Here is a 17,430-nt window from a genome sequence, read left to right as displayed (position 1 = left end):
AAATAAATTAATAAATAAATTATTTAACTTAAAAATAAATACTTTATTTAAATAAATAAAATAACATTCCTTTAAGTAAATAAATAAATAAAATAAATAAAATATTTAAATAAATAAATCATTTATTTAAAGAAATAATTTATTTAAATGAATGAATAAATTATTAATCTAAAAAAATAAATATAAAAATTAATTCATTAATTAGCTTCCTTCATCTTTCATGATGCGTTGTTTTAAAATCTATTTGACAAATAAAGCTAGTAATGTACGTGGCTGTAACTTAGAAAGTACACGAACAGGTAAAAAAAAATAGATACGGCGAAGAAATGAATATGAGAGAATTATAAACAGAGCTCTTGAGATCTAAAAGGAATTAGTCATTTTAGTTTTCGGGTGGCTAGTTACAGTATGCTTGTGTTTGTCTGCCGTGGGCTGCAGAGATATACTCGGTTAAAATATATTGGAGTTAATACACTTCTAGTATCCATTTCAGGGACCGCGAGTATTCGTTTTTTCTCAGATATTTTTCAAACTAATTATTTAATCGAAGTGGTACTTTGACACAGTGGACAAGGCACCTCCCGCTAATTTTTGGTAATATAGTGCATTGTCAAACCGTTTTAGTTAAGGCGTTTACTCTCGACTTACATGGTGTTGCCAAGCATCGCCAGACTATGCATTCAAACGTCCTTTATCCCTATCCCGTCCCTGCCCCCCCTTCCCCTCCTCATCCCTCCCTCAACCTGGTTCCTTGCCTCCCCATCACCCCTCCCCCCGCTCTTTCCTGTCTATGGGGGATAGAGGACGTTCGATTTCGTAGTTTAGGCCTGCTGACCCATGCGACTTTGCCTTTAAAAGTCAAGACTAAACGCCTTAACTAACACCATTTGACAATGAACTATATAACCAAAAATTAGCGAGAGGTGTTTGGTACACTGTGTCAAAGTACCATTTCGATTAAATATTTAATTTGAAAGATATTTGAGAAAACGATGACTCGAGGTCCCTGAAATGGAGAACAACGTCCTTCAGCATGTACTCATTTTCCTAAGGGGATGAGATTGGAAGCCTTGCAATTCAATCCACTTATAACTACGAACAGGAAGAGGACCATCTTATAGGAGAACTAAATTTTTATTTTCTTTTACCTATGAAAAATGGAACAACAGATTTGTAAAATCCACTGCGCAATAATTTTTAAAACTTTAGCCCAATGTTGTTGGTCGTATTAAAGAGTGTCTCCAGAGAGCTATATCATTCTATGCCTATAGTCTATATTTACACAAGGGGTGAGATTTCAAACTCTAATCCTCTTCCCAGTTTCAGTCCTAAATAGCGAGAACCACCCTTTGTCCTAATACCATCTAATTCCTTCCGTGGAGAGAATCACAGTCATACACTTTTATGGGTTCTGCTCGCAAAAGCTCTCGTTAATATCATTATAAAATCAATATCAGGATAAATCCCATGAAGATAATATTACTTGCTAACTGGCTCATTATTACCTATAAAATCGCTGAAGGTCATATTTTCTTTTTTCATTTTACATTAATGTCAGTGTTTCCATTCTATTGACTTCAGTGTGCCTAGTAATATCCCCCAAAGAACACGTCCGTTTTATAAGTAATAAAAATCATCAGCCAATTTCCTTCCGCAGTACCAGATTATGAAGCAAAAAGCCATTCTACTGACACTTCTTTTCTAAGACTTCAGTTTTTCTAATACAATTGCCTTTCCCTCGATAAGGTGTTGCCTTCATTATTAAAATAATTCTATACTCTATCAGACGTTCCTCTCATATCTCATGATTTTCTTTTTCTTCTTTACATACAACCCAAAAACACTATATATATATATATATATATATATATATATATATATATATATATATATATATATATATATATATATATATATATATATATATATATATATATATATATATATATATATATATATATATATATATATATATATATATATAATTTTAAAGTGAAGTAGATATATATATATATATATATATATATATATATATATATATATATATATATATATATATATATATATATATATATATATATATATATATATATATATATATATATTGTGTTTAGTGTGTATGTAAAGGTAGAAAAAGAAAATCAAGGATATATGATAGGAAAGTCTGCTAATTTGTAGAATTATTTTAATAATGAAGGTGACACCTTATCGAGAGGAAGGCAATTGTATGAGAAAAACTGAAGTCTTAGAAAAGAAGTGTCAGTTGAATGGCTCTTTGCTTCATAATCTGGTACTACAAAGCAAATTGGCTGATATTTTTTATTACTTATAAAATGGACGAGTTCTGAGAGAAATATCACTAGACACAATCAAGCAAATAGAATGGAGACAATAGGGGGTATATACCTGGCGTTGCAATCTCTATACCAGTACTATGTAGTTCGGTGGTTTTCCACCAGGGCGGCGCTGCAAAGACTTGCAGCCATCTTTAAAGATCTGGTAGCTCGCAAATTGAAGGGGGGCTTGTTGTGGTTGTGAATTTTTTTATAGTTAATGTAAGATGAATAATTGTTTAGCAAATGTTTAGTGTTTAGTGGGTAAGCGTTTAGTGAATATTTTTGAGTAAGTGTTTAATGAATGTTTGAATTAGGATTTGGCAAATGTTTATTTTAGGGTTTAGTGAATGTTTTATAAATGTTAGTGAATATTTAGTGTGTAAGTATTCAGTGAATGTTTAGTGAGTGTTTAGGGTTTAGTGAATGATTTGTGAATGTTAGTCAATGTCTACTGTGTGAGTATTCAGTGAATGTTTAGTGAGTGTTTAGGATTTTGTGAATGTTTTGTGTATGTTTTGTGAATGTTAGTGAATGTATAGTGTGTAAGTATTCAGTGAATGTTTAGTGAGTCTTTAGGGTTTAGTGAATATTTTGTGAATGTTAGTGAATGTTTATTGTGTAAGTATTCAGTGTGTTTAGTGAGTGTTCAGGGTTTAGTAAATGTTTTGTGAATCATTTAGTGTGCAAGTATTCAGTGAATATTTAGTGAGTGTTTAGGGTTTAGTGAATGTTAGTGAATGTTTAGAGTGTAAGTATTCAGTGAATGTTTATTGTGTTAGTATTCAATGAATGCTTAGTGAGTGTTAAGGGTTTAGTGAATGTTTATTGGGTAAGTATTCAGTGAGTGTTTAGGGTTTAGTGAATTTTAGTGAACATTTAGTGTGTAAGTATTCAGTGAACGTTAGTGAGTGTTTAGGGTTTTGTAAATATTAGTGAATGTTTATTGTGTAATTATTCAGTGAATGTTTAGTGAGTGTTTAGGATTTAGTGAATGTTAGTGAATGTCTACTGGGTAAGTATTCAGTGAATGTTTAGTGAGTGTTCAGGGCTTAGTGAATTTTTATTGGGTAAGTATTCAGTGAATGTTGCATGAGTGTTTAGAGTTTAGTGAATGTTAGTGAATGTTTTTTTGTTAGTATTCAGTGAATGTTTAGTGAGTGTTTAGGGTTTTGTGAATGTTAGTGAATGTTTATTGGGTAAGTATTCAATGAATGTTTAGTGAGTGTTTAGGGTTTAGTGAGTGTTAGTGAATGTTTATTGGGTAAGTATTTAGTGGGTGTTAAGTATGTGTTTAGGCCTGAGTGAATTTTAGTGAATGTTTATTGTGTAAGTATTCAGTGAATGTTTAGTGAGTGTTTAGGGTTTAGTGAATGTTTAGTGAGTGTTTAGGGTTTAGTGAGTGTTTTGTGAATGTTAGTAAATGTTTAGTGTGTAAGTATTTAGTGAATATTTAATGAGTGTTTAGGGTTTAGTGAATGTCTTGTGAATGTTAGTGAATGTTTTAGTGTGTAAGTATTCAGTGAATGTTTATTGTGTAAATATTCAGTGAATGTTTATTGAGTGTTTAGGGTTTTGTAAATGTTAGTGAACGTTTGTGTATGTATTCAGTGAATGTTTATTGAGTGTTTAAGATTTAGTGAATGTTAGTGACTGTTTCTTGGATATTTTATTCAGGGAATGCATAGTGAGTGTTTAGTGTTTAGTGGGTTTTTATTGGGTAAGTATTCAGTGAATGATTCATGAGTGTTTAGGGTTTAGTGAGACTAGCAGTAGAACTCATGAGGATACAAACACCAACACCACCATCAAAACCAACCCAACAGAAACCAACACAGCAACCATCTTGGAAAAGGCGCCTGGAAAAACAAATCATAGCGATGAGATCTGACTTGAGTAAACTGAAAGAGATGGCAGAAAAGTGGCTAAGACGCAAGAAAACAAGAGAGAAACTGGATGAGAAATACAAAGTGCAGGAGAAGGGACTAAAGCAAAAAAGATCCAACGGTACACGAACAGGAATAAATGATACCAACAGAACAAACTCTTCGCAACCAACCAGAAAAGACTATACATGCAACTAAGAGGGGAAGACAACCACCAGGAAATTCCTGAAGCCGATCCAAGTAAGAGACTGAGAAAACATATGGAGCAATCCAGTATCACACAACAAACAAGGCAAATCAAGGCAAAAGAAATGGGGAAAATAAAACAAAGATTCACCAAGATCACGACAGACACAGTCAGACACCAACTAAAGAAAATGCCCAACTGGAAAGCCCCAGGTCCCGATGAAGTCCATGGATACTGGCTCAAAAACTTCAAGGCCCTACACCCACGAATAGCAGAACAACTCCAGCATTGTATCACAAACCACCATGAGCCCAAATGGATGACCACAGGGAGAACATCCTTAGTACAGAAAGACAAGAACAAGGGAAATATAGCAAGTAACTACAGGCCTATCACCTGCCTACCAATAATGTGGAGGTTACTAACAGGTATCATCAGTGAAAGGCTATGCAACTATCTAGAGGATACAAACACCATTCCCCGCCAACAGAAAGGCTGCAGGAGGAAGTGTAGGGGCACAAAAGACCAGCTCTTAATAGACAAAATGGTAATGAAGAATAGTAAGAGAAGGAGAACCAACCTAAGCATGGCATGGATTGGCTACAAGAGAGCCTTCAACATGATACCGCACATGTGGCTAATACAATGCCTGAAAATATATGCGGCAGAGGAAAACACCATCAGCTTCCTTAAAAATACAATGCGCAACTGGAATACAGTACTTACAAGCTCTGGAATAAGATTAGCAGAGGTTAACATCAGGAGAGATCTTTCAAGGCGACTTACTAACCTCACTAATCTTTGTAGTAGCCATGATTCCAATAACAAAAGTACTGCAGAAGATGGATGCTGGGTACTAACTCAAGAAAGGAGGCAACAGAATTAACCATCTGATGTTCATGAACGCCATCAAGCTGCATGGTAAGAGCATCAAGGAAATAGAGACCCTTATCCACACTGTAAGGATTGTATCTGAGGACATGAGGATGGAGTTTGGAATAGAAATATGCACCTTGGTCAACATACAAAAAGGCAAAGTAACAAGGACTGAAGGGATAAAGCTACCAGATGGGAATAGCATCAAACACATAGATGAGACAGGATACAAATACCTGGGAATAACAGAAAGAGAGGATGTAAAACACCAAGAGATGGACACGATCAAGAAAGAATATATGTAGAGACTTAAGGCGATACTCAAGTCAAAACTCAAAGCCAGAAACATGACAAAAGCCATAAACACATGGGCAGTACCAGTAATCAGATACAGAGCAGGAGTAGTGAGTAGTGGAATGGATGAAGGCTGCACTCCGCAGCATAGACCAGAAAACTAGAAAACACATGAAATTACACAAAGCACTACACCCAAGAGCAAATACAGACAGACTATACATAATATGAAAGGAAGGGAGGAGAGGGCTACTAAGCATAGAGGAATGCGTCAACAGCGAGAGCAGAGCACTTTCGCAATATCTGGAAACCTGTGAAGACGAGTGGCTAAGGAGTGCATGGGAAGAAGGACTGATAAAGTAGACGAAGACCCAGAAACATACAGAGACAGGAGAATGAAAAACAGAACAGAGGAATGGCACAACAAACCAATGCATGGACAGTACATGAGGCAGACTAAAGAACTGGCCAGCGATGAAACATGGCAATGGCTACAGAGGGGAGAACTCAAGAAGGAAACAGAAGGAATGCTAAGTGGCACAAGATCAGGCCCTAAGAACCAGATATATCCAAAGAACAGTAGATGGAAATATCTCACCCATATGCAGGAAGTGCAACATGAAAGACGAGACCATGAACCACATACCAAGCGAATGTCCAGTGCTTGCACAGAACCAGTACAAAAAGAGGCATGATTCAGTAACAAAAGCCCTCCACTGGAGCCTGTGCAAGAGACACCAGCTAGCTTGCAGTAATAAGTGGTACGAACACCAACCTGGGGGAGTGATGGAAAACGATCAGGCAAAGATCCTCTGGGACTATGGTATCAGAACAAATAGGGTGACATGTGCCAATAGACCAGACGTGACGCTGATTGACAAAATCAAGAAGAAAGTATCACTCATTGATGTCGCAATACCATGGGACACCAGAGTAGATGAGAAAGAAAGAAAGAAAAAACTGATGTCTCAAGACCTGAAAATCGAAATAAGAAGGATATGGAATATGCCAGTGGAAACTGTACCCATAATCATGGGGGCACTAGGCCCAATCCCAAGATCCCTGAAAAGGAATCTAGAAAAACTAGATGCCAAAGTAGCTCCAGGACTCATGCAGTATGTGCTACTAGAAACAGCACACATAGTGAGAAAAGGGATGGACTCTAAAGGCAGGATGCAATAAAGGACCCTACACCATAAAAACCACTCGGCCAAACAGGATGACTGTGAGAACGAAAAAATAAATAACAATACTGTAATAATAATAATAATAGTAATAATATAAATATCTTTTCCTGATGTCACATTACATACATTCCTCCTATGGGTTTCCACCTTGTAACCTTTTATTTACTGTTTGCTAAAACTTTTTCCTTCACAAGTCTTCCTCACTAATATTCATTCTTTATTATTCTTCAATGTTCTCTTCCCATAATAGCCCAGGAACATTTGCTGGTGAAATGATGGAAAAATGTTAGAAATTCTGATTTTTCAGGAATAATACTCCAAAACCTACTGAATTCAAATATGTAAAGACCCCAAACGTTTATTCTTATTAAATGCATGAGGACCAAAAATCCAAGATGGTGCCACCTGTCAATTATAATAGGTGAAATGATGGAAAAAAATGCAGAAAGACTGATTTTTTCAGGAATAATACTCAAAACCTACTGAATTCAAATATGTAAAGACCCCAAAAATCCCCCTTGTGCTAAATGCATGAGGACCAAAAATCCAAGATGGCTGCCACCTGTCAGTTATAATAGTGAATTTTTTTGTATTTCATGCAATGAGACAATAATTTCATCTTTGACCAGCCTCTGTACAGCAAAGCAACTGAGATTGTTGAGTCATGCCCTGACTTAACTAATGTGTTCATTAGACTAGGTGGGTTTCATCTAATTATGTCCTACATGGGGTCAGTTGATCACATCATGAATGGAAGTGGTTTGAGAAACCAATGGGAAACTGTATATGCAAAAACTCTGTGAATCACATGTTTACAGGCACGATATGCCCGTGCTGGGGCGAGCCCACATGCTATCAGCAGCTTCTATAACATCAGAGATGTTGGATACACCACATTGTCTGAGTGGAGTAAAATAAGCAAGATTGAATCCCTGCTGGATATGCTGTTAAACACACATGTCAACCAGATGACCTGGCTGCAGAACACACAATATCCCAATTGTGCCAGATAATTGAAGATCTTCAAGAGGATATATCCCTGGTTGCAGTAGAACTGGCAAACTATGGATAGAGTACATGAAAATGATTAGAATCCTACTGTTCTTCATTCGTTGCAGAGAGAACGGAGACTGGGAGCAACACTTGTACTGTATTGTGAAGATGATTCCAATTTTCCATGCTGGAGATCACACTGCATATGCCAAATCAGCTCGTCTCTTACCTTGACCAAATGAAGGAACTCAGAGCATCATGAGTGAGTCCCAATATAAGAAGTTTTCAAAGGGGTACTGGACAATAAGAAGATCAGATAGGTTCTGTGTGGGGTATTTACAGATCAGACTATAGAACAGATCCTGATGAGAATGCCCAAGGCAAGAGGAGGTATTGCTCATGGGGGGCAAAACAGCGAGCACACAAGCTAAAATGGTCCACATCCTACCCCAAACTGCTCCAATATGGGAATCTCTGGAATCATTCACTGGAACACAATCACTTACCAGTGATCAGCATAAAGACCTTCCGTTTGGACTACAACTGCAAGAGATGGTGCACATTTCAACAGGTTCAAGGCTTTTATCACAGCATGCACCATTCTCATACAGTGGGGAAAACAAGGATAAGTTAGTCTGCAGATGCATTGAGCAGTGGCCCCAGAAACTGCCAATGCTGATCTAGCCATAAAAGTTGGGGAGGAAGACGAGAGCAGACTAACTGGAATCAGTTATACTGATAGAAGCTCAAGAGAAATGATAAAGTAATATCTATTGCCATAGCAAATAACAGCGCAAAAATCCGTGAGCCAGTCAAGTGAGAAATTAACCCCATGTCACTCTTCATGCGTGTCACCTGTGTGATACAAAATCGTTCTGAGATGAAGGACCATCTAAAACATGAATTCAGCAAGCAACCACCATCAATATTTGAGAATGGTATAATGCGTAAAAATACAAAAGTGTATTAATAATGCATTGAGAAAGCATATGTCAATCCAACCCCATTGGTGATCTACAAAATCCACTTTTGTAGTTGATGGCGGTCACTTATTACAGAGTGTTATATGGCCAAATGATGGTAAATATAAAGACATTATTGATAACTATTCAGGTTATGTTCTCAATAATTATGGCACAGGAGCAATCATTTGGTTCATGGGTACAGTAACCCATACTTATCAACAAAGTTGGCAGAGCAAACCGTAGAGTTTTGTAGCCGGCCAAAATGTGGCCCCAGATATCCTGTTTGAACTTGGCATGGCTGTAACTGCAGCCAACATTCATCGTTAGCCAATCGACAAAACAAAGCCAGATTCATTGTCGCTCTGATGGATGAATTGACCACTTTAGGTGTAACATGCCTTCAAAGTCAGGCAGATGCTGATTTCCTTATCAGTGACACAGCAGTTGAGCATGCAGTCAGCACAGATCGTCCAGTAATCTTAGTTGGAAAGGACACAGACCTGTTAGTGATGCTACTCGATTTTGTTTAAACGAAATCTTTACATGCAGTATGCACGGGATGCTGATCGTTTATAGCATATTGACATCATGGAAGCTCTGCATCCAAATTTAGGAAGCATTTTTGACCGGGATATGCAATTACAGGGTTTGATACAGTTTCAGCTCTGTTTAAAGTAGGAAAAAAGAAGGCCTTAAAGGTACTGGAACAGTATGACTGGCAGGCACTTGATTCATTCAAGAATGTTGATGCTACACATGACGAGATGTTGCAAAGCGGGGAGAACTTCTTGCTCAAACTGTATAAAGGTGATGACACATCACCAGATGTTTGATAGACTTCGATTTGTTCAGTATATGAGAAAATGTAAAAATCTGCTTGTACCTTGTGAAACTTTAGAGCCTTCCTCCAACTTCAGCAGCTGCAAAGTTTCATGCATACTGTGCTTACTTTGCAGTGCAGGAGAACATATGAATAATTACAAACAAACTATAGTCCTATTGGGGATGGAAATACGAGAACAAGCTCATGGTGATTTGCACTGATAGACCTGTGGTTGACCATATTTTTGATATGGTATCTTGCAGATGTAAGACAGGCTGTGGCAAGAAATGCAAATGTCGAAAAACTGGTTTGAACTGCTCGAAATGTGCTCCTCATGCACTGGTATAACGTGCATAATGCTTATCCTCTAGATGACAGTGATGACAATAATAATGAATTTCATTATTAACGATTTGTCGCAGAAAAGTGAAGTTTCAAATTTTTTTTTTTAGCAATTTAAATTTTTGTTTATATGTTTAATGCAATTCAAATGCATGTATATGTGGTGGTATTAATGATCTTATCTTAAATCTCACTAAGTCACTATAGCAGGAGATTCATGTTTTGGAATCAGCCTAATTTTTGACAGTTACTTGACCTCTGCAATTTAACTGTGATTTAACTTTGAGACTGAGTTGATCTTTTATACTTTGAAGACTAGTAGTTAATGATTACTTTGTCATAAATGTATGACATTTTGTAAAAAGGTTTGTTAAATGGACCGATGTATGTATGTGATAATTGAAATACCTTTGAAAACAAGTTTGTGATCTAAAAAGGTTTTTTATATTCCTGACATTTTTTTTAAGAAAAGGCCAAGATTATATACCTAAAATATCTTATTCAGTTCTCATTCAAGAAACACATAAATCAGGTAAATGCGTTTTCACATTTGAGTTTTTAAGCTGAGAGAGATTACGCTAAACCGGTTTTGAAATGGATGCCATCTTAATATTTTGGGCTCTAACACAATTAGACACTCGAGGATTTTTGGGGGTCTTGCAGATTTGAATCCAGATGTCATGTCTTAATGAATATAATATCATTACTCGGAAAAATTCAGCTTTCTGAACATTTTTTTCCATCATTACTGAAAATCACTTGACTTGTGGAGTGAGTAAGAATTCATATACGTTTTATAAATTTGGCTAATGTTCCTGGACTATAAAAACTTTCATAATAAGTACACTGGGAATATTACTGCACACTGGTATCATCAATGGATTAAAATTGTGCACCCAATATGTCCTTCAATGAATTGAAATTAAGTACAATACTCAAATCATAAGCCAAGAATAAGACTGGTAAACTTAGCATATATCCTCTCATAAAATGATATTCATTATTTAAAATAAAAGATAGTTATTTTCTGTAACCTGTCTAGAGGGAAGATCTTTCACTGTGAGACCAGAGGCAGCTGCCATGCCTCTAGGTGAAGATGGAACTTTACACTGGCTTCCTGGAAATCAGCAGCATGCCTTGACATAACAGCAGCTATGTGATATGGCGGAGGCTTTTTATACGTTTGTCTGGAGAATCACCTGGTGATTCTCCATCAGGTGCTGATGACACTGATGTATGCTGAGGTGACAACGATGATTTATCAGCAATACTTGATGCCAATATTCACGTTCCCACTTGAAGAAACTTTATTCACTTCATTTGGCTGTTTATCTACAGAGTGGTTAACAGGAACAACCTGATAAAAAGTCCAAGTTTCAGCATATCACATTAAGAATAACAAAATGAATCTAGAAACATCATAATTGGGAACAATCTTAAACTACTTATTTTTTACTAGATATAGTGTGCAACTGATTTCCTACATCTAAAAGTATGTGATCGCTGGCAGCAACAAGTTGGTCTCAACACTCAAGTCTTTAGCCAGATTACAGAGAGAGAGAGAGAGAGAGAGAGAGAGAGAGAGAGAGAGAGAGAGAGAGAGAGAGAGAGAGAGAGAGAGAGAGAGAGAGCAACTGTTGTTACACAAAGATTCCACTAAAAGATAGAAGTATTCAAAATGACAACAACTAACAGACACCAGAATCCTTGTAATCAGTCATGATATACATGAAATAAATAAAAGTTCTCTAACCTGTGCATGTCCAAACACTTTCCGATAAATGGAATATGGACCCAAAGGTACTCAGGGTTTTGACCCACAAGATGTAGTATCAGTGACATCCCCATTCATACTATTTGCTGCACTAGAAATGGGCGATATTGCATTGTGCGTGCTTCTCGCAAGAGTGGACGTTCTTCCATTTGAGGTTCTACTACAGTCAAGGAACTGTCTTCTGCATCTCTAGAAATCTCAAGTGAATTAGATTGGTCTGTGGCTGCATTTGCTGCTGCTAACAGTGGCTGCTTCACATCAGCATTGGTCTCCTGAAACAGCAAGATTATCTTAGAACAGATATATAATAAAACTATGAAAATCCTTCTTGACATAAATGCAGATCAGCAGCCAACTTAAAAGGGATTCCTGATTTAAAATGTTTTTATTTCTCATCCGGTACTTAAAACTATCACTAATAAGAAAAATTTTACAAATGTCTATATGTACACATCTTTTGCTGAGCTGGCAATCTTAATTACATCAACACCTTACTCAAAATTCAGTAGCTTACAAATTAGTTTGGCATTCATATTTATTTTCTAGGTATTGTATACCAATACACATACTGTACATATTTTCAGTTTTTGAATTTTCTTCTCTCCACTTATAACACTGAAAAAACCAGCATTAGAGGAATTTTTACACTGTTTCACACAATGAATGCACTATGAATCAGTATGTAAGCAAACATTCCTATACAAGAACAGAGTAGTTCAAGTTAAGCAACACAGATCCTTTGTAATTACAAAAAGACTAAACAACACCTCAAGCAATCTAACCTTTGAAATTGGCTCCATCTCCAATTCCTCTTTGGCAGGTATTACAACAGAGGAAGCAGAAACTTTATTTGAATCTTAACAACGACCCAAAACAAACTGGCGAGAGGCATCTTTCTGCAAGCTGTTCAGATTACGCAGCATTGGCTAAGGCCTTTAGTTCCTTGGGATAAGGTGGGTAATGCAAGAGTCAGGCGACCTGGCTTGTCAACATCTCCATCAAATGCAAACTTGATAAGAGTTTTAGCTTTCCTCTGCTCATCCCAACCTTGTCCGGGGATAATCAGCTTAAGACTGTCTCCACAGCTCCACAACAGCTTCTGTAAAAGCAAGGGTTCATCAGGTAAGATTCCAAGTTTTCAACATCAATCATTTATCTGCAACAAATTGCACAGATACAAACTGTTCTAAACCAATAAAACTGGGATGAGTTTCTCCACTATTTGTGACTCATTTAGACATGATACAACAATTATGGGATGACAAAAAATAGGCATTCTCCATATAAAATTTAATTATTCATATTTGGGCAGCACGATGATAAAAATAAAAAAAGGTCAAATACAAGCTATGAAACTGTCTGGAATGGATAATAAACTACCCTCAGCATATGACCGATCTGATTTATGTCTATGAGTAATTGAGCCTAAAACTCAAAAGAAATTTGAAGTCATCCAGACTGGTTGTTGGTGGAGGGGTATTCTGTACAGATAAAGAATAAACTTTTTATGTGAAAAATATCTTCTGTCTTTGAACTTCTAGATGAGCATCAAAGTACCGAACACAAGGCAGACTGTAAGTAGCAATCTTTTAGTTGTCAATAGCCCTATATCTGTCCCAAGAACCAGTCTTTTCTAATTAGACTTTTTATCATCATTTGTACTTCATGACACACTACAAAATAATGGATGGTTATTGTTTCATTGAAAAAATTATATTTTACAGCCAGGTCTCAACTCTTCCCTGAAAACTGAAACAGCTCCGCTCACCCGTCAACACCGCACATCATCCTTTCACATCCCGCCGTTACCTCACCTGGCTGAAAAGAACGTTGCTGCTGGGGTAACATGAAGCATGTAAGGACCCTCTGACCCGTTTCTGGTAAAGTTTCTGATTGGAGCTGCACTTGAGGTTTATTCTGGTTCTCTGAGAGCCACAGAGCTCGCAGCTATAAGAAGCACAAGGGCGAACATGGTTAAAACAGTACCACATATACAACAACTTATGACAGACCAAAAAAAAGCAGGAGTTTAAACTAGCAATTTCAAACAATCTTAGTTATCATTGACTGTTAATTCAGTTCAAAAGGATTAAACTCAAAAGTTCAAGTACATTATTTTAACAAAATCTACAACACTACATGTAGGATACACTACTGGCATACTGCCTTTAATACATGCTCTTACTCAACCCTCTGACATTCAATCCAACTTCTGAATGGAATATAGTTTTAGAACTATTTTGAAGAAATAGTCAACAATCATGTTATGCTGAATATAAACATCATTAATATATTAAAAAGTTTCAAAGCTTCAACTAGAAAATTTATATGTTAAATAAAATCAACTACACTATATAGTAATGAAAGCAACTAATAATTTCATAACAATAAAATAGTCAAAGGGTTGATAAGTACAGTTTTTAATAACCTCTGTTTTCAAAGCCAATATTCAAACACTTTAAAAGTAAAAAGCTTATGTTACTGAAACTCTTAATTACCATATTTTCCTCTTTTATTATTAATTGCTAACTTAATTATTAAGTGCAACCCTACTTCACTCACTAAGGAGATACAAAATGCAGTGATTGTATTCAAGCAACACAATATTTTTCCTTAATTCTGTACCTTCAACTTTGTTAACGAAACAGGAAGATGATGAATGAGATTGGCACACAAGTTGAGGACAGCAAGCTGTGGTAGATGTCCTAATTCTGCCGGCACACCAGTCAATCTATTTGATGCTGCTGTCAATACAGTCAGCCGGGAACAAGACCCTAACTCGGGCGGCAGTTCTTGAGAAACAAAAAATAAAATAAGTTTCCACAATTATGAATGCAATCACAATACGTACAGTATGTCTTATAAGATTGTATGCAAAATATTTGAATCATCACAGGTGTATAATGTCTTAAGAGTTTATATTCAGATTACTCATGGTTTCAAGAGAAATTCAAAGTAAACCACTAGAACAGCAATGTCAATGAAAACTGCAAATACCCATAAGTAATTCAGCAAGTTTCTAAGAGAAGTACAGTATACCCTTCATAAATATATGACAACTGGTAATTTATCATCAATTTACACTATCCATTAAAAGAAGTTTACATCACATCTAACTAAAACCCCCTTATTTACAAATTCTTAGGAAAAAATAATCAAAGTAAGACCATTTCTTAATATCAGAAAAGTGATGCCTCACACACAATAAACACCTGTCAAAAGGTTATCATCAATATGAAGTGTGTGAAGAGCACGCAGTAGTCCGATAGATGCTGGCAATGTTTCTAGATCATTCTGTGTAACAACCAGCTCTTCTAATGAAACCAAACCACCAATAGATTCTGGCAAATGAGTCAGGGCATTATCATCCAATCTCAAGACTTGCAGCTGTCGGCATCCACCAAATTTCTCTGGCAACTCCTGCAAAAATCAAATGGAAAGTGCAATGAAGTGTGTTTTAACCACAAAAATAATGTTTCACATCTATCATAAAGACCACTTCTACTGTTAAAATGGACTAATAATAAAAGCCTTCTATAAATAGTCTTCAGATGCTTCCACAATATCAGAAGGATACTGCCCATACACATGGCAAGAACATCTAGAGACTGCATCCAGTTTCTTTATAAAACCTGCACCAAAAGAAATACATGACAGATCAGCATACAATATAGATATGGCAGTAAAAGAGCAGGAGTAAAAAAATCTTTGACAGTTGAATTGCCTTCTTTCTTTTACTTTTCATCCATTCCCTCTGATCTCCTCTACCTTTCCTGTTTCACATAAGAACAAAACCCTTTAGGCAAGCTTTGTGAACGTCTACAAACTGGGCAACATAGCCTTAATAAAACACTTCTGCAGATAACTCGTCATAGTTTAGAGATTTTCATTTAATTTCAACTATAAAAAATAAAAAACAGTTTAAGTACCTTTAGATAATTAGATGACAGATGGAGGTCTGTCAACTGAGTACAATTTTCAAGTTCTTCAGTCACCCAATCCACTTTGTTCTTAGAGGCATCTACATGAACTAGCTTTTTCAGTCGACCCATGAGTGGTGGAAGGCTCTTGACTTTGTTGTTGTCAAACCATAGTTCAGTTAAGTTGCTCAAACTTCCAATTACTTCAGGCTGCAAAGTTGAAGGTACTGAGTAAGTGGCCTTTCAAAAGATTCTTTGAAATGTATTCATGAAACATTCTTAAGTCACTTGGCTGTAGATCAATAAAAATACTTAACAATTCATAATCAACTTAGTACTTTGCAAACAGAGATCAACTTCATCATTCCTGGTGTACAGGAAATTACATTTACATGAAACCAATCGTGTGGAACAAATACATTCAATAGATCGGGCTTTATTAATCAAAACAAAAATTATAGTCATTTATATTCGTTTTTTTAGATACCTGATTTTTCAGGATACAGACCCAGTAACAGTACTAGTAGTAGTAGTAGTGGTGGTCTCGAGTTAATATGGATACTAATTTTCTTGTTTTGCAGCGGCTCTCTTTCACATCCCTACAAAACCTATGGGGTCGGTTCCCTTTCACATCCCTAAAAAACGTAGAGGTCGGTTAAAAGGCCTTACTAAAAAGAGTTTACATTCCATTGATTTATACAAACCTAAAAAAAACTATATTATACTTTTTTCCTACTGAATATCTTAAAAATTCAAGCTTACGACAAGCCCTTGTCAGTCTTCAGCTATCAGTGATTCATAACACTAAACAAAACCTTTAATAAAACTCACAGTTTTTATTGCAGCATATTATTATCAGACAAATACTAAGCATCATTCACTATAGCCTGATTAGAAGATAAACGGTAGTTTTTGATACTTCCGTTCTTCAACTTTTAGTCTGCAGATTTTATTATTACTATTATTATGTCCGTCCTCGTAAGTATTATTATCTCTTTGATATATAATTATATATGGCCTCACAATGGGAACGTAGTTTTGTTACTTTCGGATTACACGTCGTTACCTTCTCATATTTTTTTGTTTATTCCTCAATTTTTATTTGCCATTTCTTTCGTTATTCTACTCACTAGCCTAGAGTAGAGTTTTCATCACATTACTTCTTTTAGGAATCTAAACCTTTCCTAGTTCTTTGATAAGAGTGACTTCACCACCTCCAGCGAACACTTTTCTAATATTTCAGATTTTGCCTGAAAAATATCCAATAAATTACAAGGAAAATTTATATTTTTAAAGTTTTCTTTGCATTATTCTTTTGGTAGAATTCTGATCTCCACTGGCAACCTCTAGCTTTTAAGTACATGAATGCATTCAAAACATTAGTTTATTTCTTCGAACCACCATGCGTTAGCAATCGTTACCTTTAAATAAAGAATATACACAAAATACTAGGTTCATTCTTTGAATCTTTACATTTCAACGATGAATGCAACCTAATATACTATTTAGTTTCTGATTAGCTTTTCTAGAAGCATTTCGACATATTAAGTTTCCCCTTTCATTTGCCTCTTTATTGTTTTATAAAGAAATTAAAAAATTTCCCTCAATATAATATTTTCGTAGGCAAAATGACTTCGGTTTTCTACAAACGTTCTTTCCATAACAAACATGCAACGAAATTATCTGACGATGGTAATGTGATATTTTAATTCCAATGTTTTAAAATCTTTTAAAATTAATATCATACATATCTTCTTCTTCTTCCTTGAACGTGCTTTTTTCCCATTTTTCATATGGGGTAAGCACGATGCCTTCCTTTGAAGGACTTTGATTTGGCGTTTGGGTAGGCC

General features: G+C 35.9%; 1 protein-coding gene across 1 annotated transcript in view; it reads right to left on the bottom strand.

The window, feature by feature from the left end:
- Positions 1-12,727: 12,727 nt before the first annotated feature.
- LOC136835086 (leucine-rich repeat-containing protein 1-like) overlaps positions 12,728-17,430 on the bottom strand; it is an 11,653-nt gene continuing 6,950 nt past the window's right edge. Inside the window, exons 2-6 of the mRNA XM_067098266.1 lie at positions 15,590-15,790; positions 14,873-15,080; positions 14,286-14,452; positions 13,475-13,607; positions 12,728-12,759 (exon numbers count right to left, since the gene is read on the bottom strand). Coding sequence (XP_066954367.1) covers positions 12,728-12,759; positions 13,475-13,607; positions 14,286-14,452; positions 14,873-15,080; positions 15,590-15,790 — 741 coding nt within the window. The remainder of the gene's footprint in view (positions 12,760-13,474; positions 13,608-14,285; positions 14,453-14,872; positions 15,081-15,589; positions 15,791-17,430) is intronic.

The sequence above is a fragment of the Macrobrachium rosenbergii genome, chromosome 54, assembly GCF_040412425.1.
Source record: "Macrobrachium rosenbergii isolate ZJJX-2024 chromosome 54, ASM4041242v1, whole genome shotgun sequence".
NCBI lineage: Eukaryota > Metazoa > Arthropoda > Malacostraca > Decapoda > Palaemonidae > Macrobrachium > Macrobrachium rosenbergii.
This window is presented reverse-complemented; position numbering and strand designations above follow the sequence as displayed.